Source organism: Diadema antillarum, unplaced genomic scaffold (genome assembly GCF_040938485.1).
Source record: "Diadema antillarum isolate AM-2024a unplaced genomic scaffold, OU_Dant_1.0 seq00000238_RagTag, whole genome shotgun sequence".
Classification (NCBI taxonomy): Eukaryota; Metazoa; Echinodermata; class Echinoidea; order Diadematoida; family Diadematidae; genus Diadema; species Diadema antillarum.
Window position 1 is genome coordinate 768504 of NW_027271285.1, and position 22704 is coordinate 791207.

The 22704-nt window shown below is 41.0% G+C and overlaps 1 protein-coding gene across 1 annotated transcript; it reads left to right on the plus strand.

Moving 5' to 3' along the window:
- The first annotated feature begins 4126 nt into the window (after window positions 1-4126).
- Window positions 4127-22704, plus strand: LOC139729396 (syntenin-1-like). Its single transcript, XM_071640325.1, has 8 exons — window positions 4127-4226; window positions 14685-14783; window positions 15737-15910; window positions 18795-18980; window positions 19858-20033; window positions 20768-20939; window positions 21437-21528; window positions 22398-22704. Exons 2-8 carry the CDS (start codon window positions 14733-14735, stop codon window positions 22450-22452), a joined length of 906 nt encoding a protein of 301 aa, XP_071496426.1. The 5' UTR covers window positions 4127-4226; window positions 14685-14732; the 3' UTR covers window positions 22453-22704.

A 22704-nucleotide genomic window follows, 5' to 3' on the forward strand; every position in this document is an offset into this window, starting at 1 on the left:
ATCTTTTTGAATAAGGTGAGAAAACTCTATTCGCATCATAGACTTTGTACTCAAAATCACTTTTTTGAGCGATTTTCGGTCTGACAAGCATGTATAAAAGGTCGTGCAGCGTCGTAAGGGTATGTACGATTTTTGCGAAAATGGTTTCATTAGATGTGCGAGACTTGAAAGTAAAAAGTCAGCAAGCGGCGCGGTCAAAAAATAATTGTGCGGCAGAATGGTCTCGGAAAATGTTGGGGGGGGGGGGGTGATTAACCCCCCGGCCCTTGATAGGATTAAAAAAGATGAAGTGACACCTGTGTGAAATGAGAAATAAACCTAAAAAGGATGAAGTGATATCTGTGTGCAGTTTGCTGCATTTTGGCCTCTGCCAGAACTTTATGTTGCAGTCTTTTTCCAAGTCCTGAAATGAATAATATGGAAAGGAAAATGTTGTTAACTGCATGGATGCCAGCTCATGTGCATTTTTAGCTCACCTGAGCCAAAGGCTCAAGTGAGCTATTGCGATCGCCCTTCGTCCGGCGTCCGTCGTGCGTCGTGCGTCGTGCGTCGTGCGTCGTCCGTCGTCCGTCGTCCGTCGTGCGTCGTGCGTAAACATTTTACATTTTCATCTTCTTCTTGAAAACCCCAAGACCGATTTTCCTCAAACTTGGCAGGTAGCATCCCTAGGGGGTTAGGAACTCAATTTGTTAAAATGGGCACCATGCCCCACCCAGGGGGCCCCCAGGGGCCCAAACCCCCAAAAATTAAGGAATCTGTAAAAATCTTCTTCTCTAGAACCAGAAGTGATAGAGCTAAGTTAATACTATGAGTTAGTACATTGATGACTGTAGTTTCAAGTTTGTTTATGACAGAATCAGGGGTGCCCCCCTTGGGACCCAGGGGAGGGGGGTGGGGAAGGGTTCTAATGGGGCCTAAATTGTACATTTTCATCTTCTTCTTGAGAACCCCATGACCCATTTTCACCAAACTTGGCAGGTAGCATCCCTAGGGGGTTAGGAACTCAATTTAATAAAATGGGCACCATGCCCCACCCAGGGGGCCCTCAGGGGGCCCAAGCCCCCCAAAATTAAGGATTCTGCAAAAATCTTCTTCTCTAGAACCAGAAGTGATAGTGCTTAGTTAATACTATGAGTTAGTACATTGATGACTGTAGTTTCAAGTTTGTTCATGGCAGAATCAGGGGTGCCCCCCTTGGGACCCAGGGGAGGGGGTGAGGAGGGGTCCTAATGGGGCCTAAATTGTACATTTTTATCGTCTTCTTGAGAACCCCATGACCCATTTTCACCAAACTTGGCAGGTAGCATCCCTAGGGGGTTAGGATCTCAATTTGTTAAAATGGGCACCATGCCCCACCCAGGGGGCCCCCAGGGGTCCCAAACCCCCCAAATGAAGGAATCTTTATAAATCTTCTCTAGAATCAGAAGTTATAGAGCTGAGATAATACTATGAGTGAGTACATTAATGACTGTAGTTTCAAGTTTGTTCATAGGAGATCCAGGGGTGCCCCTCTTGGGTAGGGGGGGGGGGGTGGTTGGAAGGGTCCAAATGGGGGCCTGAATTGTACATTTTCATCTTCTTCCTGAAAACCTCATGATGGATTTTTGTCAAACTTGGCAGGTAGCATCCCTAGGGGGTCAGGATCTCAATTTATCAAAATGGGCACCATGCCCCACCCAGAGGGCCCCAGGGGGCCCCAATCCCCCCAAATTAAGGAATCTTAAAAAAAATTGGGCCTTTATTGTACATTTTCATCTTCTACTTGAGAATGCCTGGTCAAATTTTGGTAGAGCTGTGAATAATTTAGGTTAGTGACTGTGTGAAAGGTGAACTTGCGATACTCAGGTGAGCGCTAGACCCGCGGGTCTCTTGTTCCTTTTGTTTTCTATGCACAAATTGTACACTTTTGCCATGAATTCAGCAATAAGCGATTGGAAGACACCCCTGCCACTATAATAAATGCTCTGTAAATATTTGCAAAATAAAGATAAACAAACTTTGCCAGGGCCTCCATTTTCCTGTGGTTCTTTTCGTTGGACTCAATTCCTGCTTTGGCTCTGTAGTGTACATTGAAGCATACTCGCACTGAAGTTGTGAGAGAGGTATTAAGGGTCAAGAGCATAATTGTATCACTTAATCTATTTATTGTCATAATACACTAATCTTTTGCTTTTGGTGTGATCGAAGTGATATGTTTGAACAAGGTGATGTCATGAGCCATACAAGAACATTTGGTCATACTATTGTCTCAGGAGGATAACCAAGTGTTAGGTTTTACTCTGCGCTTGAACAAAAAGATGTAAATTGTACTAGCAGGGCATGTTGGTTTTTAAATTCACTGACAAGCATCTGTAATACGTAAGTAATGATTATTCACGTAATATAAAGTGAAAATGATACAGTGTATTTGGCAATATCAATAGAAAAAACAATTTATGGTTGTACATTCAATACAAAGTAATATTTCAAACTTTCCCAATTATTAATTGGCATACCATTTTACAAGCTGATCCTTATGAACATGGTTGATGAACTCCATAAATTCTTAACATCGGGCAAGCGTATGCATTATGTCGCTTTGTATAAAATGAACGAAGCATATAACCCACAGAAGAAAAAAATAATAGAAGTAAAGCACTATTCAAATGTGATGATAATGTCAGGTTGTACATGAAGACATGGTGAATGAACAGTGATGCCTGAAGAAGAACATCAGAACAGGTTTGAACACTGACTGCACATTATAAATCGAATACAATGTAACATACAGGAGTCTTCCCCAGACATGCCTAGAGCAGAGACGTCCCATGAATGCACTCATTCAACCAGAGATTATGGAGTACCAAACAACCCAACAGATATATATATATATATATATATATATATATATATATATATATATATATATATATATATATATATATATATATATAAAATACATTGTATGTAGTAAATATGTGCACAAGACTAAAAAATGCAAATGCACTTTTGAATACCTTTAGTCCTACTGTGCTGAAAATTGAAAAACAAAAAGAACCTACTATTAAAACAAGAAATATTTGCAAAGTAAGAGCAGGAGAGAGAAAGAAAAGGAAAAGAAGGAGCCAAAAAAGAGAATGATAACTACAAATGTACATTGAAGAGGTGATGTCGAGAGGCCATAGACCTCAAAGTAAGGGTTCTATGGTGTACTCTATTATTAAAGTCCTTTCCTCACATTTTTTTATCTTCACAATTTGTGTGTGAGAAAGAGAAAAAACAAGCTGCATAAATTTTATGAAAGGAACGTTTTCTCCCGACTAACTCCTATACACATCTCAAGGACATTGTTCATAATCTGCATCTTGTGGGACAGGCGGGCAAATTAAAAAACAAAAGAAGAAATACATAAGCTTTGACATTATTAATTCAAGATGAATTCATTTGCCTAAGACTTGCAATTCCACCTAGAATCCCACACGAGGTATGTTGTTTTGTGACAAAGCTGCAATTTTGTATTTGTTTGTTTTTGTGTGTGTGTGTGTGTGTGTGTGTGTGTGTGTGTGTGTGCATGTGCTTTTAATGATGTCAGATTTACCCATCATACAAATATAACATAATTATATTGTGTGTAAGTTGTGTGGTTTTGCTTCATTTGAACAATAAGCCTATACACGTGTTAACGTGGTGAGGTAGCTATGTGTGATTAGGAATGACAGATATAATCGACCTTGATCATTCAGATCCTTTTAGTCATTTTATTGTAAACCACCAAATACCGGTAGCAATTTGGCTTAGCACCAGCTGATAATGACGTCATTATTTGGGGGCGGCGCCACCTGAATTCGGGTTTTTAACTAGTCTAGACACTATCCACCGCCGCTCTAGGATAGAATACATAAACATTGTCCCCTTTTGAGTTTCTTTGACGTGAGTGTGTTTACTGCCCTGCAAAGACATGAAAATACTTCAACACTCATACCATTTTGTACATTATATGAAAACAGTTTGGTAACAAAATGATGCTGATGATGAAGCAGGCCGTGGGTGAAAATGGTATGCGAAGTAAGACTAACCTACTGTAAGATTTAAAATAGTAACAAAATGACATCATCATATCACATGTTCTGACGTCAATATTTATACTAACTGGTCATCTGATAACGAGTTGTCGATCGAGTGAGTGTAAAAAGACCAATTCCTAGCAGATACCAAACACAAGAGGCTGTGATTCCTGACGAATTAAGGTTGGTATATGCTGTGGTTGTAATCGATGCATGTGATGATTATGTTGTTAATTACATCTGCAAAATGTGATGACTATTAACAGCTGAGCAAGCTAATAAGTAAGTCGCACTCCTCTCCTCACTGGTTTTTAATGTAAGAAGTCAGTGATGTATAGACCGCTACGCTAGACGACTGGGTTGATGAGATGGTGTGTATGGTTCTACGTAGCATCTTCAGTACGTAAACTAACGTTAGACTGGTGGTGTTCTATACCTATTGCCGCTACCTGGATGGGAGCGGTGTGTGGAGCTAGAGCGAGCGTGTGTGGGTAGTTCCTTCCGTGAGTGGTGAGGATTTGTGGCGGAAGTCCTTGATGACGACGTTATCCGAGAGTTTCGAAGAGTGAGAATAGATACTACAGTAGACTAGAGAATGTTGTGTTGTTTGAAGTGCGAGTTCTTGGGGTTGTAATACTTGTATGTGATGTGTCGGCTGTGTTTCAATAGAACATTTATTTCCAGATCAATTCGTGTAACAGCAGTAACACCGATTTCACGATTTTGCCCTGATAAAAATAGTTTATATTAAATATTATATTTTGGATCAAAAATTTGTCTTCCATTGATTGGTTAAAAGAGCTGCACGTGATTATAGGTATTTTGAACTATTTTAGAGTGTTGATGTGTTTGACACTTCATAAACATGATAAAGTAACCTATTTGCAAAATGACATAACTTTTATGACGACATTTTGCAAATAGTATACTAATACTATTTGCAAAATGATGTCACAATCACCCTTCTTTACAATCAAGTGTACCCGTCCGCGTCCGGTCCCGAATTCTAGTGTTCAGGTTTGCAGCGGCCATACGAGCGCTTGGATACATGTAGCCTTTAAACAAGGCGACTCGCTCTGCGTGCCCCCGTATAGCGCGTTTACCCCACAAACCTGTTGGCCGGCGAGTGGAGCGAGCCGCCTTTATCCACTCGTTCAGGGATGTGTACTTCTGTCGTTGTTGTTGTAGCAATCACTCTCATTCACGCGACACAGTCACAGGAGAACACGATACACATCTTTTGGGGAATAACATCCACATCGGCCTGTCACTTTATTCCGGCCATGTTAATCCTTCTCCGCATGACCCGGTCTTGACATAGCTGGCGCTATAACAACACTACATCACCCCTTTCCTTTGAAAGATAAATCTCATCATCTGTTCTTTCAACATACGTATACATGTTGTTAGAATAACAACTTTCTTTTGTTTTCTTTAAAACAAAATTAATGCATCTTAAGTTGTTGTTTGTGGGTTTTTTCCATTAGGTCTAATTCAAAAGAAAACATCACGACAACTGTTTGGGCTTGTCTGAGTGCAAAGTATCATAAAATACTGAGAAGCATGCACTTTGATATTCCATATCATTTCAGAATTTTTTTTCTCAAATACTCTCAGAGAGATTTTTTTTTTGTCTGTTAATTTTTTTTTTTGACCTCTTCCATCCCCTTTCTTTTTTTTTAAAACTATAACTAAACACATGTACACTCGTTTTCTTTCCTTGTGTATACACGCGTACTAATAATGCAAGTTTCTTTTGAACACCTTATACAACTATCAAATACAGGTATATAGGGAACTATCCTGTATTCCACCATAACATGTCAGCTACGAAAAGATATGTCATGTAGGCATGACAAAAAAACACACAAGTAAATATACTGTATGTACACTTCAACTGAGTGCAGATGCAAAACATGGAAAACCGATTAACACAACAGTTTTCAGAGTTCAAAAGTCCACGAAAAAAAAGTCCACAAATTAACACTTCTTGCCTTCACTGCGCAGCAGTTCTGGTTTGTATTTTTTTTTTCGTCCAACCAACACACAAAATTTATCCTTTGCGTAAAGATTGTCACTCATCATTAACTTGTACTGTGTTCATATGTTTGAAAATAAAACGTGGATTTTCTATCACTTTCAGGCATCCATGGAGTCCAAAACCGCTTCCTGTTGGTACAAAATAATTAAAGTCATGTCCGTGTGGGATTTCCGATGCAGCAAAAATTGTCATATGATTCTAAAACATTCTTTCATGTCGTCACTTGTGAATATAACTTTTGAAAATTAGAGGAGATATCCAAATGAAATTCGGAGCACTGACACTTTCACTATTTCCTTTTTGTTTTTTTCGAGGGTAGAACAAATCACTTGTGAAACAATGTAGATCGCGAGCACACACATTTTCCTAGTGGTGATTCAATTGAGAGGAAAAAAAAATGTAAACCGCGAACACACATTTTCCTGTGCAGTTGAGAAAAGCAAATCGCGAACAACACATTTTCCATGAGGTAAAACGCGAACACACACTTTCCTGTGCAATTGAGAAAAGCAAATCGCGAATAGCACACTTTCCATTAGGTAATTCAATGAAGGAAAAATGTAAAACGCGAACACACATTTTCATGTGCAGTTGAGAAAAGCAAATCGCGAACAACACACTTTCCATGAGGTAAAACGCGAACACACACTTTCCTGTGCAATTGAGAAAAACAAATCGCGAACACACTTTCCAAAGAGGTAATTCAATGAAGGAAAAATGTAAAACCGCGAACACACACTTTCCTTTAGGTATTTCAACGAAGGAAAAATTGAAAACGCGAACACACACTTTCCTGTGGGGTTGAGAAAAGCGAATCGCGAACACACTTTCCAAAAGGTAATTCAATTTCAGTAGACAACATAATCATGGAACCTCACTGGCATTCGCGCTTGTCTTCGGGAGCGTCGAAGAGGACCGCGCAAGATTGGGTGAGGTCGTCGGTCAGCTTCAGCCTGGTCAGCGACTGGGTGGAACGCATCTGTGACGTTGTCAAACTCGTCTTCGCTGTCGTTTTCAGAGCGGCGAGCGACTCTAGCATCCAACTTCTTGAAGAATGAGACATTACGCGTTATTTCCTTGTTGCCTCTCCGTGCTACAATGGTAGTACCCATTTTGCGAACTACTCTGAACGGGCGGGGGTCAAACGGGGAGCTTGCTTTAGACGTCTTGGGTTGTCTCACCAGGACGACGTCTCCTTTCTTCAGGCTGCTGTCCTTGCATTTCAGCTGTTGGTCTGCATGCTTTTTCATTTTCTGCTTCTGCTCATCATCTCTAGTTTTCATGGTGTCGTTGGGCTGCTTGTCTGCATGGTGTGAGGTGATTGAGGGTAGCTCACACTTCAACTCACGACTGTTCAGAGCAAAACATGGTGAAACGTTGGTAGTTGCATGTGGCGTGGCCCTGTACTGGCGAAGAAATCTGAAGAGCTGCTGCTTCCAGCTCTTCCGTTCTGTGTGGGCAGTTCTGATGGTCTTTACCAGCACTTTGTTGAAACGTTCCACGACGCCATTTGCCCTTGGCCAGTATGGGGTGATCTTTCTGTGGGTAAAACCAAGATGGCTGGCAAATTCCGAGAACTCGTGGCTGGTAAATGGAGGGCCATTGTCTGTCTTTAAGATCTCTGGGATACCTTGTCTGGCAAATATGGCGTCGAGTGCCGGCAGGGTTGCCTTCGATGATGTGGAGGTCACCACCTCAACCTCTGGGTACCGGCTGTATTCGTCTATGACAACCAGCAAATATTCCCCTGTTGGCAAAGGGCCAAGGAAGTCAGCTGATACTTCTTGCCATGGGCCTGTGGGGAGCGGTGTCATCTTCAGTGGCTCAATCCTTTCACCTCCATCAATTTGAGCTGCTTGGCATGGTAGGCAGGATTTTATTTTGTCTTCCACCATCCTATCAATACCAGGGAACCACACTTTCTCTCGAAGTAGGCCTTTTGTTTTGACAACTCCCTGGTGAGAAGCATGCGCAAGTGCAATGGCTTTGGATGCCAATGACATCGGGAGCACCAACCTGGTTCCTTTCAGCATCACTCCATTGTGCACTGCGAACTCATCTTTGCATGAAACATATGGTCGTAGCTCTGGTTTTGTCCAGTTCTCATGCTTCTGTGTAGTGACTGCATGCATCAGAGCTTGGATTGTGTCATCATTTGCTGTTGCTTCTCTGACTTCGTCTATGGTCATTGCTTTCGGCACGGCATTTTCACAGACATAGTTCAGGTACTCGTCTGTCTTCCTGGCGAATTCATCAGATCTTGGATGTCTGCTTAGGAAGTCAGCGGGGTTTTCATCATCTCGCCCCCTCTGGTAGATCAGGGTGCTATTGTAGGGCATCAATCTCAAACGCCATCTCTCTATCCTTGCTGACATGGGCGTCTGCTTCTGGAAGATTCTGAGTAGTGGTTTGTGATCTGTAATCACCTTGAATTGGGCCCCATAGAGATAGAGATGGAAGTGTTCTACTCCCCAGACAACAGCTAGCATCTCTCGTTCTGTCTGTGAGTATCTGCTTTCTGTGTCAGACAATGATCTGCTGGCATATGCGATTGGCTGTTGTTTCTGACACAAGATTGCTCCAAGCCCAACCGGGCTTGCATCAACGATCAGTTCAGTGGGTTGGCTTGGGTCGAAGTACGGCATTATCTTTGTGTTTGTGAGAGCTCTCTTCAGTTTGTCAAATGCCTCTGATTCCTCTTCTTCCCATTTCCAGGCAGTGTCTTGATGTGTGAGTTGTCTCAGCGGTGCAGTGATTGTTGCATAGTCTGGTATGAATCGGGAGATGTACACCGCAAGACCAAGTAGGGACTTTACCTCCTTAGCATTTGTTGGTGCCTCAGCATTGACGATGGCTGCCACCTTCTTTGGATCTGGGCTTAGTCCTTTCTCACTGAACATGTGACCATAGAACTTGACTTCACTGTGTGAGAACCTGCATTTGTCTCGGTTCAGTCGAACATTGTATTTCTGGAGACGATCTAAGACTGCTTTCAGGTGTTTGTCATGGTCAGCTTGTGTTTTCCCATACACGATGATGTCGTCAGACACATTCTTAACTCCTTCCAGGCCTGAGAGGAGTTCTGCAACTGCGGATTGGAATATCTCTGAAGCTGCATTCACACCAAACATGAGGCGTTTGTATCTTCTTAGTCCCACATGTGTACTGAAGGTAGTGATGTACCTGCTTGACTCGTCCAGCTCAAACTGATGATAACCTGCAGTCAGATCCAGTGTGCTGAACACGCAGGAGCCGTTCATGTCCTCGATCAATTCGTCTAGGGTAGGCATTGGATGCCGTTCCCGCTTGATGGCTTTATTGGCTTCCCTCATGTCGACGCAGATCCTAACTTGGCCTGTTGACTTGGGGACAACCACGATGGGGCTCACCCAAGGAGTTGGGCCATCAATCTTTTCAATGATGTCCAGCTGTTCAAGTCGAAGAAGTTCCTTCTCCACATCTTTCCGTGTGTGAAAAGGTATTCGTCTGTGCTTCTGTAGTTTGGGTTGAACAGATTCATCAATGTGCAGCTTGATTTTCCTGTCTTTCACCTTCCCTATACCCTCAAACATGTCAGGGTATTGTGACTGAATGTCATCGGTCGTCAAGTGATGATCTGAAACCTGGTGAATTGTGATTAGGTTCAGTTTATTCGCCGTTGAGTAGCTGAGGAGATTCCCCTTGGCCTGGACGACATGGAAGTCTGCAAAACAGGACGCAGTTTCCGAGTGCAGTTCTACTCGAATCACGCCTTTCACTGGCAAGGGTGTGTTTGAGCCGTAGGCATACAACTGGGATGTGGGTCTGGACATTGGCAAGGATTGCTTGCTTCCAAGCTTCTGATAAGTTTCTTCATCTAGGATGTTCACAGTCGTGCCAGAGTCGATTACAGCCTTGATCTTGGTTGGCCCAGCAAAAACCTCGGTCATAGGTAGATGATTCAGGTGATACGCTACCATCTGTCTGTCACCAACAGTGAACGTGTACTGGTCATCAGAAGATTCCGATTCCGCTACCTGATTGACCCTCTTAGACTTATGTTTGTTCACCTTCCTGTCTCCATATGTCCTCCTTGCATTGTTCTGCTTCCGTTTTGAGTGGCAGACTCGCTCAAAGTGACCAAACTTGTGACATAACCTGCATTCTTGCCCTGTGGCTGGACAAGTATCCTTGTGCGGGTACGGGCCTCCACAAAAGTAGCAGGTTGCATGCGAGTCCCTATTTCTGGACTGACTACGGCCCCTCGAATGAGATCTCTGCCCTTTCTTGCTTCGAAAATTAGAGCGAACAGCATTAACATCGTCTGCATGGTCACCTGCTTGCATCTGCTCGAGATTATTCCCATTGCTATGGAAGGTTGAATTGACAGTAGGTCTAGATCTACTCCCTTCTAGTATGTGTGCCTGCTGCTCACTGGCCTCAAGGGAACGACCGGTTTCGAGTAACTGTTGCAAGGTTAGGTCTTCTCCTTTACAGAGGGCCTGTCGCCGTAACCGTGGAGATGAACCATTCATGATTATCTGGACCATGATTTCACGATCAGCATTGTGAAATTTGCAATTCTGGGCAAGTTGGCGGAGACGTGTGACAAAATGGTCTATCGATTCATTTGCTTCTTGCTTGGCCTGACGAAAAATGTATGTCTCATACAGAGAATTGGACTTGGGGCTGAAATACTTATTCAATGCAGCTACAGCCTTGTCATAGTCAGATTCTTGGCCAACGTCTTGTAAAGTGTCAAAAATCTCATCCACTTTCGGACCTGCATAGTGTAGAAGAAGTGCTCTCTTTCTCTTAGGATCTGATACGCCCATAGCAACCATCAATCGCTCAAAACGGCCAAGCCACTTACCCCATTGTGGCCCTGGATTTTGGTCGATTTCCACAAAGGGTGGGAAGGCAGGGAGTCCCAGCTGACTCATCGTGGTAGAGCTGCTGATGAACGACTATCACCTCACAGTGAAAACTCTGCACACCGCTGATTACGGGAATGCACGGTAGACTGTTTACATGTATGGCTATGGGTTGCGTACTGTACTATGTAGGCCGTACGTAGCTGCGCGGTGTAGGCCTACCGCAATACACGTACAACGTCAGGCACAGTTCAGTTGCATGTAACTACAGTAGGGCCTACGTCCGAAGCAGATCAACATATCTCGCTCGAAACGATCGGTAGTTACACCAGTTCAGAATGACAGTAAATGGAATTCAGTGTCATTTTCCGTAATTTACCTCGTCGCCATTTGTAGCAATCACTCTCATTCACGCGACACAGTCACAGGAGAACACGATACACATCTTTTGGGGAATAACATCCACATCGGCCTGTCACTTTATTCCGGCCATGTTAATCCTTCTCCGCATGACCCGGTCTTGACATAGCTGGCGCTATAACAACACTACAGTTGTTGCTTTATATTCTTTGACAAATTTGCATACAAATTTGACGCAGAAAATACACACGGCACCAAGGCAAGCCTCGTTAATATTAAGTAGAATAAGAATAGTTTCTTAATATTAACGAGGCTTGCCTTGGTGCCGTGTGTATTTTCTGCGTCAAATTTGTACGCAAATTTGTCAAAGAATATAAAGCAACAACAACGACAAAAGTACACATCCCTGAACGAGTGGATAAAGGCGGCTCGCTCCACTCGCCGGCCAACAGGTTTGTGGGGTAAACGCTATATACGGGGGCACGCAGAGCGAGTCGCCTTGTTTAAAGGCTAGGATACATGCGACGGCCAACTCTGGCGGTGCCACGGCTACTACGTTTTTCAATTTCCGATCTCTCGCACTGTTGCGTATTGCAGGCGCTGCGCTGCCGCCGCAGTGCGGCTAAGCCTAGGGCCTATATAAAATGATTTTCACTTTTTATTCAAAAATTTTGATCCAAAATATAAAACAAATATACTTTGCCTAGTTTCGAGTTTCTTGTTAAAACTATGGGCAGAGGTGACTCCAAGCTAGTACTATTCACTTCGGGGCTGCATCCCTCAGTGAATAGTACTAGTTTGGAGTCACCTCTGCCCATAGTTTTAACAAGAAACTCTCAAGGCCAAGTATATTTGTATACCAGTCTGAATCCGATAGGGCGATGTTAGACCAGGGAGGTGGAACTTCCACCTTCCTGACCCTGGGTAGACCGTTTTTATGCAGATGCTTGGCCTTAGTTAGATGGTATTGGTACTCTGGAGGCTCTTTTATTTACTAAATTTAGTAATCCTGGAAAATACAAGAGTTGCGTACAACTACTCTAGCAATATAGATAAATTTAACATATAAGTATAACCACATGTAGGATCGATAGAATCCCAAGTCATGACATTAGTTATTTATAATAATTGGAATCACAATCGAATGATCATGCTACTGTTAAAATGATTATTTTTATCTGAGTGCTACAGTAGCACTAATCATAATCATAGACTGGCTGCATAATAGGCCTAAAGAGTTTTAGAGATTCTCCAAAGTGGAACCCTATGGTAAAAAGAGAAAAAAAGACCCCCCCCCCCAAAAAAAAAAAAAAAAAAAAAAAAAAAAAAATTGTTATTTTTACGTGACTTCAAAGCAATTTCAAGGTACAATCATAGTTGTATCAGTACATAGGCCTACATTATGTATTTCACAGTGTACCAGTATTGATTTGTCTTGACAGTTCTGTCATAATACTAGAAGCAGTAGGAAGTCGCAAGCGCTACACCGAACATCGTCGCAATCACAGTGGGCAATCAGTCTGGACAACAGGTGCAGAGGGAGCAGCAGCTCAGCCGACTTTTTTTTTCTTTTTTTTTTTTTTTTTTCAGGTCATTAGAATCAACTTGGGATGCAAGAGCTGGGGCTGGGGCAGGGGCACAACTTGTAATTTCATTAGAGTACCTGCATACCTTCTGTTGCAATCTTAATTAATGATGTCAAAATGCAGATGAGAACTGCAAGTATTCGTTCGCTTTAAAAGCTTTGCAATCTCTAAAAACTTTGTATTCACTGTAATCAGGAACATACAGTTTTTTACTTGATGAAGTGCATTACATTACATCTAGTGCAACTCCTGTCTGTTCCTCAGCTTCTTCCTTTTTTTATTTGTAGCAAAATTTATGCTCTTTATTTTTTTTCTGTTGTTTATTTTGAAAGAGAAAATTGTCATCTTCTCAAGAATGGGGGGGGGTGGGGGGTGGCAAGGGTGAAACATTCATTTTCTAGTACTTACATTCTGAATGGCAAAACTGTTTTCTTTGTGTTGTTTATACATTTTGGTGTTTAAGGCATTGAAAAAGGTGAAATACAACTACTGTAGCTCAGAAATATATGTTTTCTCATTTTGTCTTAGGATTTAAAATTGAGGGGAAAGATGCTATGTTGTCATTTCTGCTTGAAGAGTCAAACTTTTTTTGTTAACTCTTATAAATAAAGCTACAAGTTGCATGTGTTGGAATGTTCAAACTGTACCGTAAGGTAATTTTGTCCATTGTAAATGTATCAATATGTGACTGGGCACAATAAAAATAACCAAATTGATATTGGATTTGTATAGAACTGCTTCATTAAAGAAATGAAAGGGAAAATTTTGTATGGGTTACATTTGTTTTAGAAGTACACGTTGTACTGTTTGTCACTGCATGCTTTGAATTTTGACTTGACACTATTGTGCAGACTTCTAAGCTTCAAATTCTGTGGACTCACAGGTGGTGCATTGACCATTGTCATGTAGAAACCCACCCATTGAAATATTACTGTATAGTGCAAGCCATGACCATGGGAAAGTGTGTTGTGATCCCAATGCCATGACTGAACTTTTTTTTTCATTTTTTTTTTTTTTTTTTACATTCAGGAAGAGGCATTAGGCCATTTGAGCAAAGCAGGAAATTCCTGTCATATTGTGAAATGTACAACCTGTACGTGTGCAAAGAAAAGTATAGATTAAAAAGTTTTTAAAAAAAGGAAAAAAAAAGAAGAAAAGAAGTCATGTCTAGAACAGGAGACTAATTTTGCCAGAAGGATATTTCCTGTCAAATTGTGACGAGATTTCCAGTGGATAATTTTCCCCTCCCTCTCTTCCTGTTATCTTCCCTCCATAATTTTTCCCCTGTATTCTTTTCATTATTTGTATGATAAGTTATTTCTTTTTTTTTAATGGGGGGGGGGGGGGGTAGGAGAAAGTAAGAAGAGAAACCATCAAAGTCATTGTGCAAAGTAACAGTGACAAGATGAGTGTGTAGAGTTAGGCTGTATTAGTTTCGCGTAAGTCATTCTCGCCATCCTGTTGCCCACAAAGGATTTAACAGATAAGCCTGCTCACTCTCGGCTTGCAAAGCTGTTAAGTAGATTTGAGGAGTGTGTTATTATGGTTTGCAGTGTTTCAGGCAAAGAAACACAACTAGCCTGGCTGTGCTGAAGCAGGACAATTCTTCGGCTACTTCCTGGTGTGTGTTTTCAGATTGTTTCTGTGTGTGCATATGTTGTGGGTTTTTTTTTAAACAGCATTTATGAAATCTTGTAGACCTGTGTATGTCTTCGTATTGCTGAATTACATGTACGGTGTAGTTTCATCCTAATCGCTAGTGCTGTGCAATCATACTTCATCTTCATTTTTCATATTATAGATTATCTATTTCTACGTTTGAAGAGAACTACCACAAAGAGAATTCACCATGTCGCTGTATCCATCACTTGAGGATATGAAGGTAGACCAGATGGCGCAGGTATGGAAATTGCGTTTCTTTGTAATATATGAGTAAATGTTTTGGTAACTTATAACATTTATTCTAGTTGAGTGCTCTCGATTATTCATTCTGTACGTCAGCACTTGATTTGATTTGCCATTTAGTGTGCAGTGCTCATTCTTTATAATCTCCCCTTTTCCTTCATATTTTGTTAATTTGTGTAGTCTTGATGTCTTTACATATGTGGTTTGTACACATGCTGTGATTAGTTGCAAATTGTGCATTATGCATATAGTGTAGCATATTGATATTAAAGCCAATTTGTCATTAATTTTTTTACAGGCATGATATTCTGTAGATTTAAATCTGATTTCAGATTTTTTTTTTTCCGCCCTCAAGTCTGTGCACGTTTTGCTTTTTCCATGTATCAAAATCACCTGAATATTTTGATTTCTGATTTTTTCAACAAGCCTCAGTATCATTCCAGTTTTTAATTTTAAAAAGGAAAAAAAAAAACTGAGCAAAGGAAAGATATGGGTTGAGATTACAGTTTTGGCAGCTTACTTTCACTTGCTTTACATTTCAAAGGTGAAACAGAAAAGTCATCATGATCTTGTTGATTAATGTGCCATTTCCGGCGTGGTGTGTTGAATCACGTTATTCAGGCAGTCAGAGCAGATGGAACCAAACTGTTCTTGTAAAGATGATTTATCCATAAATCCATAAAGGTGGTATACATATCCATAAATTTAATGTCAATATACAGGCACTTATATCAATATTTAAAGAAAAAAAGAAGAAGAATTCATGTGAGTTTTTGTTTTGTTTTGTTTTTCTTTTTGAAGGTAGAAAAATGAATGAGTGAATGGTCTCATCAAAAGAGTATAAAATGAATGTACTGATGTATTCTGAGAGGACAGTTTCCAAGAAACATTCCATGACTTCAGTTCTGAATAGTTACACAAATTGCTCTCATTTTTCTTCAAACTCAGGCCCAGGCCAACTTCCACCAACAAGCCCAGGCTGCTGTGGCCGCCGCTCCAGCCATCGCGGCGGCTCCTCCCGGCTCCACGGTCGTCGTGACAACGCAGGGCTCTCTCTACCCATCCCTTGAAGAGTGGATGGGTCTCCCACCGGCAGAGTTCCAGGCCTATGCTGCACAGACAGTAAGTATATATGTGACCAGCTACAACAAAATGATCCTAAAGTTGGGCGAGGTCGATTATTTGAAAATTGTATGACAATATTTCCTAATCTTTCTGCTTTAAATTGATATATAACTCATGTTATGAAAATAATCGGCTGCGGAGATATCGATGTTTAAAAGAGAGCATGTCGAGACGTCTGGGAAATTACCGTTTCGAAAAAAAGCGCCCTGAAAGTTTTCCTTGCGACGCAGTCGCAATCAAGGGACACGCAAGTTAGTTTTCACCTACGGACAATAGAAGGTAAACCCTAGCAACCCCGAAATGCTCATTCAAGCACAGCGTCGGCGGTCTCCTCACCGACCAATCAGTGACCAGGATGCCAGGAGAAGCGGCTGGGCATAGCGCACCCCGCCCGCACGCTCCAGTCAACTTGGCAGTGTGCGAGCTTCACGCTTCGGTTAGCGGCAAGCAGCAAACTGACCAATGAGATCACTCCAGTCGTTGTTAGGGGCGGAGCCTATCTGTGGCGCTCAATCCAAATTTTCGAACCAGTTTCTGCTTCATTGAAACGCCAAAAAACATGGCCCAGAAAAACGCTGTTTTTGGGTCTTTCCTTTCATCATTTTGCTTCAAAATTTCGACAGATGATAGAAGACATGTCAGACTCCAATAATATGTCAAAATCAGAAAATCGTAAGTTTTGACCAATTGTGATGCTCTGACTTCAAACTCGATTTTCACGGCTTCGACCGTGCGCGACTTTAGGACCTTTTTGTTGTAGCGGGTCACATATATAATGCACCCTCATACCACTCGTTTGGGAATTTTGTAGTGAAAATTGTTATCTTCTCAATCTCATTACCGAATTGGCACCTTTGAATTTTGCCGCATATTTGGTTTTATAGAAAGATTAAATGGATGAAACTTATAGGTACAAAATTTTATCAATTTGAGAGAGAAAAAGGAACTAGTTTAATAAATCTTCTAGGATATGTGCCATTTTAACAATCTTTTCGAATAAAATGAAGGATTAAGAGGTTTTTCAAAGTTCTGCAGTAAAAACACAATTTATTTTGTTTATGTTGTAAAGTCTGCAAATAAATTCCTTGAGGGCCCATACAACTTGTGCTTGTATTTTAAAAAGTTACATTAAACTCAATATTTTTGTGCAGCCTGTACAACTACGTACAAGTAGATCACCTCAAAATTAGCTACACTGTAGGCTTCTTTTAGATTTTGTATTGAATTACATGTAGTGGGTAAAGTTGATCTTCAATTGTGAGTGGTCAATATAATTATGTACTTTTCACATAGAAAGTAGAATATGAGCAGGTCTAGATGCATACTGTACTTGTACATGGGACAGTGTCTGGGAATACAAGTGCAGTATGGGTTTCAGTTTTGCTGACAAGTGGGTACCTTTCAAGGGCCCTCCTTCCAAGCAGTAATCACGGCATGGCGATGCATAATCATTATCGAATGCTCTATATTGGACCAGTAGTGACGTCATGTATAATGTCATGCTGTATTTCCAGCCAATGAAGTCACGGTCATGGGATGAAAAGCAATGTTTACTGAGGGCAAAGTCTTCCAGGGTCGCACTGAAGTGTGCACGTACAATTGTCTATTACAATGTATGTTGCATGGCACACAAGTGTGACACTTGTGTGTTATAATTGATGCAGAGCCCAATAGATAACTGCACACGTGAGCGTGACTGCTTTTCTACAAAAAAAAAAAGAGACTGTAGACAATTGCTGACTTGAAATGCAGCCAAAATGTCTTCCCAAGCATGTGGGCTGTCTGAGGTATATCTGTTTAAAGGTGAAATTAAGTACTGGTATGACATACGTGTACAAACTATTCAGGAGGGAGGGAGTGAAAGAGAATGTGGTATAGTAGCCTTGAAACACAGGATTTTCATCATCATGTACATTATGTGCTATTGTGCATAAATGTTAAATGATTGCCTACCAAAATGTATGATGCACAACGCATAGTCATTGTTGATCAAATCATTGTTTGTGCTTGTACAACATGTATGACAGACACATTTTTGCAAAATTAGGGTGCCGCAAATCCACTTTGTATACATGCTTGCACAGGGTCAATCAAATGTTCTGTTGGGCAAGTGAAACGAATGGGCATTTACCTACATGTTTGTCAAGAGGCTCATGCCTCATAATTTGGAATTTTGCCTAAACCCCTTATTTGGCAAGCAGGAGAAATATCTTTTGTCACACTGTGAAACCATCAATGTTTGCCAAAATTTACAAGATACAGTTTATGTCATGTATACAGTATGTAATGTAGCACATCAACTCTGCAAATTACAGCTGTTTGACTGCATAAATTTATGTGACCCAGCACATTATACATTGTATGCCAATGGACCTTCAATTATGATTGTGTACAGACCTGCACTAATCTGCAATGTACAATGTTGTGTTTTCTTTAGTCTTGTTTTATGCAACTTTGGGTCATTACTGTTCAGTGTCAGCTGGAACTAGTTGATAGATTTTTATGCATTACTACACTGTAGTGCTATGTGAACATTGTCAATGGGAGTGAAACTGTGGCAATGAGTGCAGGGATAATACAATGTACATTATTGTACATCGGGGCACCCATCTCAAATACAACACGCATGCTACACGTATACATGTTCATGCTAACAAATAATGGGGTATGAGTTGCATCATGAGGGCATCATAATTTACACAAGTATGTTGCATCCTCAAGATCTAATAATAACCTACAAAATCAATGGGCTGATAGTTTCACAATGATCATGTTACATACACGTACATGCATATCTGCATTACACAATGTGTACATTACTGAATGATGAAAAGTGGGAGGCCTGTACTCAAGGCATAATGTTTCTTTTTCTTCCCCACAGCAAGCAGTAGTACCCAGGCCAGCTGGAACCGTTGCCGTTCCCTCACAGAACAGTGCCGTTGCCCCAGTGACTGGCAGTCAAAATCTGGGCGTGGCCAGGTCAGAGATCAAGCAGGGTGTCCGCGAGGTCGTCGTGTGCAAGGACGCAAGTGGCAAAATCGGCCTACGCGTGCGAGACATTAGCAAGGTAAAGGAATGCTACTGTTGAGTTTTGACACCATAGGTAGAAAGTACATTGTAGGTTGTACGGCAGATTAGATGTAATGAATCATAATGTTCTTTGCTCTCATCCTTCTCCTGCTCCATCTCTTTCTGCTTCTTCATCACAGTTTTACCTCCGCCAAGGGAGGAGGTTATGTTTTCGTTACCGTTGGTTTGTTAGTTTGTTTGTTTGTCCGTGTGCGAAATAACTCAAAAAATAGGAAATGGATGTGGATGAAACTTACAGGAAAGGTTGAGAATGGCACAAGTAACAAATGATTAAATTTTGGTAGTGATCCGAGAATTTGGGGGGAATTTATGAAGGATTTTTTTATATTTTGACAGGTAGGGTCAATGAACTTGAGAGTTCAAGCTGCATATTTTTGAGGTTTTCAAACGCGCACTAAAGTGCGTGCTCCACTTTCTGCAGCTGAGGGTTTATGACCTAACAAAGGCTTCTATATTGGAAAATCGGGCGATTTTTCAGCATGTATACCAATGGGTGGAAATCGATCTCTATGGGAGAGCCCAAAGTGCTTTTCCCCACTGGTGGAGAGAAGAAAAATCTCTTTGGGAAGAGCAAGATCATCGGTGGAAAGTAGCTGCTTGGCGGAGGTCTGCGCTCTCAGAGTGCTTTTCTAGTTGTTACTGAATTATTTTTGTTTCTGTTCATTTATCAGTCATAGATTTTTCTTTTGCTTTCCCTTTATCTTCTGCTACATTGTATCTCAATCTTTTACTAGTAACTCTTTCTTTCCCCACTTTCTACAACAGTGGCACTATACAGTAGTGTCATAATTTATCAGTTCTTAAATCACCTATGTCATGTTGTAATCTTTTTCTCTTCTCAATCCCCCAAACAGGGTATATTCATCACCTTCGTCAACAAGGGATCGCCGGCCGCAATGGGCGGGCTCAGGTTCGGCGACCAGATCCTGCAGATCAACGGCGAGAACGTGGCAGGCTACAGCAAGGACAAGGCCATGGGGATCCTGAAGAAGGCAAGCCCCAGCAGCATCCGGCTGGCCATCAGAGACAGGTGGGTACCCCTCCCAGCTTCCCTGGGAGCAACCATGAACAGAACATACATTGTAAGATCTGCCAAGTTTTTCAGCACATAACTCTCACTTCGATTTCTATTTTAATTGCCATCCGTGACTGTCTCCTATCCATTTGTATTTCTTGCCATATTTATATGTTCATTAACTTTTTCTAAGTCAGTTTACAAGAAAAGTAGTATACACTCATACTTATGCTATTTATTAATCAGCAGTTTTTTCTATAGTCAGATGAATGTTAATTAGTCTGAATGTAATAGTGTGGAGACAATCTTAAAATGGCGAGTGCATCTACTGCCAAATATTTAATTCAGTGAATCTTCTTTTTGCCTTTGTCAAGTTGTCTCTGTTGTATCCAGTTATTATCGCAGGTTCGAGCAAGCCCGAGCAAACTTTCTGGTCACGGCTGTGATATTTAACAATTCTCCTACAGTGAGGGATTCACACTGTCATTGAAAATGACTGCTATTGTACATAGCATTACAAGCTACAAGGGAATCTCAGTATAACGAGCTACTTGGAACCACTGAAATTTTGGGTATCCCGTTATATCAGGAATAAAACAAATGAATATGTAAAGAGTAGGACCTGCAAAATTACTGTGTAATGCTAAAGCTAAAGCCCACCTTATTATAACAAGGTTGCACTGGAATATAAAATCTTTGCATGATTGCAATAAATGGTGATAACTATAATCTTCTCTTCCAACCACCAGGCCATTTGAGAGAACAATCTCACTCCAGAAAGATAGCGCCGGCTACGTGGGCTTCGTCTACAAGAGTGGTAAGATCACCAAGATCGCCAAGGATACGTCCGCGGCCAGGAACGGACTGCTCATTGACCATGCCATCCTTGAGGTCAACGGTCAGAATGTTGTCGGCCTCAAGGTAAAGTCACTTCTTATATTTCATTTATTCCCTGTGATCAGCTATTGGTGGTACCCAGAAGCAAGTAATATGTTGCATGAAAATACTGCAGGCTGAGTCTGACTCATCAGTGAGATGTTTTGTTGTTTTTTGTGAACATGTAGCCCTAAACCAACACCTTTTTATCATTCTCCCTCTCTTTTCTTTTTTTTTTTCTGTATCTCCTTTAAGGTAAAATTTGTGATATGGCCAAAGAAACTATTCAAAGTGCAACTGAAGTTGACTGTGAAGAAATGCATCAGATATATTCCACAAAGATGAAGATTATAAATAGGTTTATATTGTAATTCTATGAATTTTGTACAATTACTCATTAGACAAACACCTCTATAATCACCTATCTATTTCATTGATCAATCTTTTATGTGCTCTTTTGCAGTCTGCCAGCAGCAATGATACACATACATTTATTAGATGTGTTAATTTTTGTTTCATTTTTCCATTTTTCCTCAAACCAGGACAAGGAGATTTCAAGCATTCTTGAGGGCGTTGACCAGACAGTAACGCTGACCATCATGCCTAATGTTTTCTTTGACCACATGATGAAGAGGTGAGCAAACTTTGTTGTGTAGTAGCAGTTGTTGACCCCCTCCCCCCCCCCCCCCCATTTTTCTCTACCCGTTCTCAGCCAGCTATCCACCTATTTTATTGGTAGCAGTGTTCACAGTCATTTTGAAGTGAACCCTATGTTAATCTCAAGACATTCCAAGCATGTACTATTGTAATGACGGTGACAAAAAAAAAAAAGATGTGTTCAGATGTCTTAGAAGAAACAAATGAAATCGAATAGACGGAATCAAAGGTACATAATTATGAAAAGTTGTTACAGGTGTACTGAAATGTGTAGAAGATTTTTTATCATCTGAAAAGAGCATACTTTGTTTCTGTTCTCTTTGTTGAGTTGTGTTCTCAGCTAATTAAAAAAAATAAATAAATAAACAAATTGTCATCCACTTCGGCAAATATGCAAGCTTCCCTTAATGAAACACAAAACAGGTTTGTTTTGAAAGCAATATTTAATATTATATGTTTGACATACAAGTAATTACTTCAAAGATATTAGGTCATTGTTTTCCCTAAGTTTATGTTAATACTTTTTTTGGCTGCGTGATGTCTATTGTTGAAAAAATGCTTGCAGCCATAAATACTGTAAGAATGGGGGAAGGGGGTGGGGGTGTTCAGAGAGAGAGAGAGAGAGAGAGAGAGGCTTTAGCCGGAATGAGGAAACTGCTATGCAGTTTAGTCAAATATAATATGTGCTGCAGGCAGCATTCAGCTGAAATTGTTTTTATACAAATACTGGTACATACATTTCTGCTGCTCCAGTTTATAATTACATGATGTACCTTAAATTGCTCAAACCACATGTCACATTGTCTCTTCTGGTTTTTTTTTCTTCCATCTCTTTCAACCCCATAGCCTGGCATCCTCACTCGTGAAGAGTTCCATGGATCACTCCATTCCTGAGATCTAAGGATGAAACATCTTCACCAAAAGCTTCTGTGATGCTGGAACAGAGGGAGATTTAAAAAAAAGGGACTCATGAAACATGTGAAGATGAACAAGTGACATTGTATGCAGATCTTATTCAGTGACGGAGCTGGAATATCGTTGCGGATGTGTGCATTTGAGGAGGGCATTGTCCCGGGAGGCTCACACCGATGATGAAAGATGGAGAAGAGGAGACTGCCAACTTTGCCCGTGTGGATAGAACATGAGTGCAGGA

Bases quoted from the DNA above. Each gene is read 5' to 3' on its own strand.
- LOC139729396 (XM_071640325.1), top strand. From the start codon at position 14,733: ATGTCGCTGTATCCATCACTTGAGGATATGAAGGTAGACCAGATGGCG. The intron at 14,784-15,736 runs GTATGGAAATTG...CTTCAAACTCAG, and splicing joins AGGTAGACCAGATGGCGCAG to GCCCAGGCCAACTTCCACCA. The intron at 20,940-21,436 runs GTAAAGTCACTT...TCCTCAAACCAG, and splicing joins AGAATGTTGTCGGCCTCAAG to GACAAGGAGATTTCAAGCAT.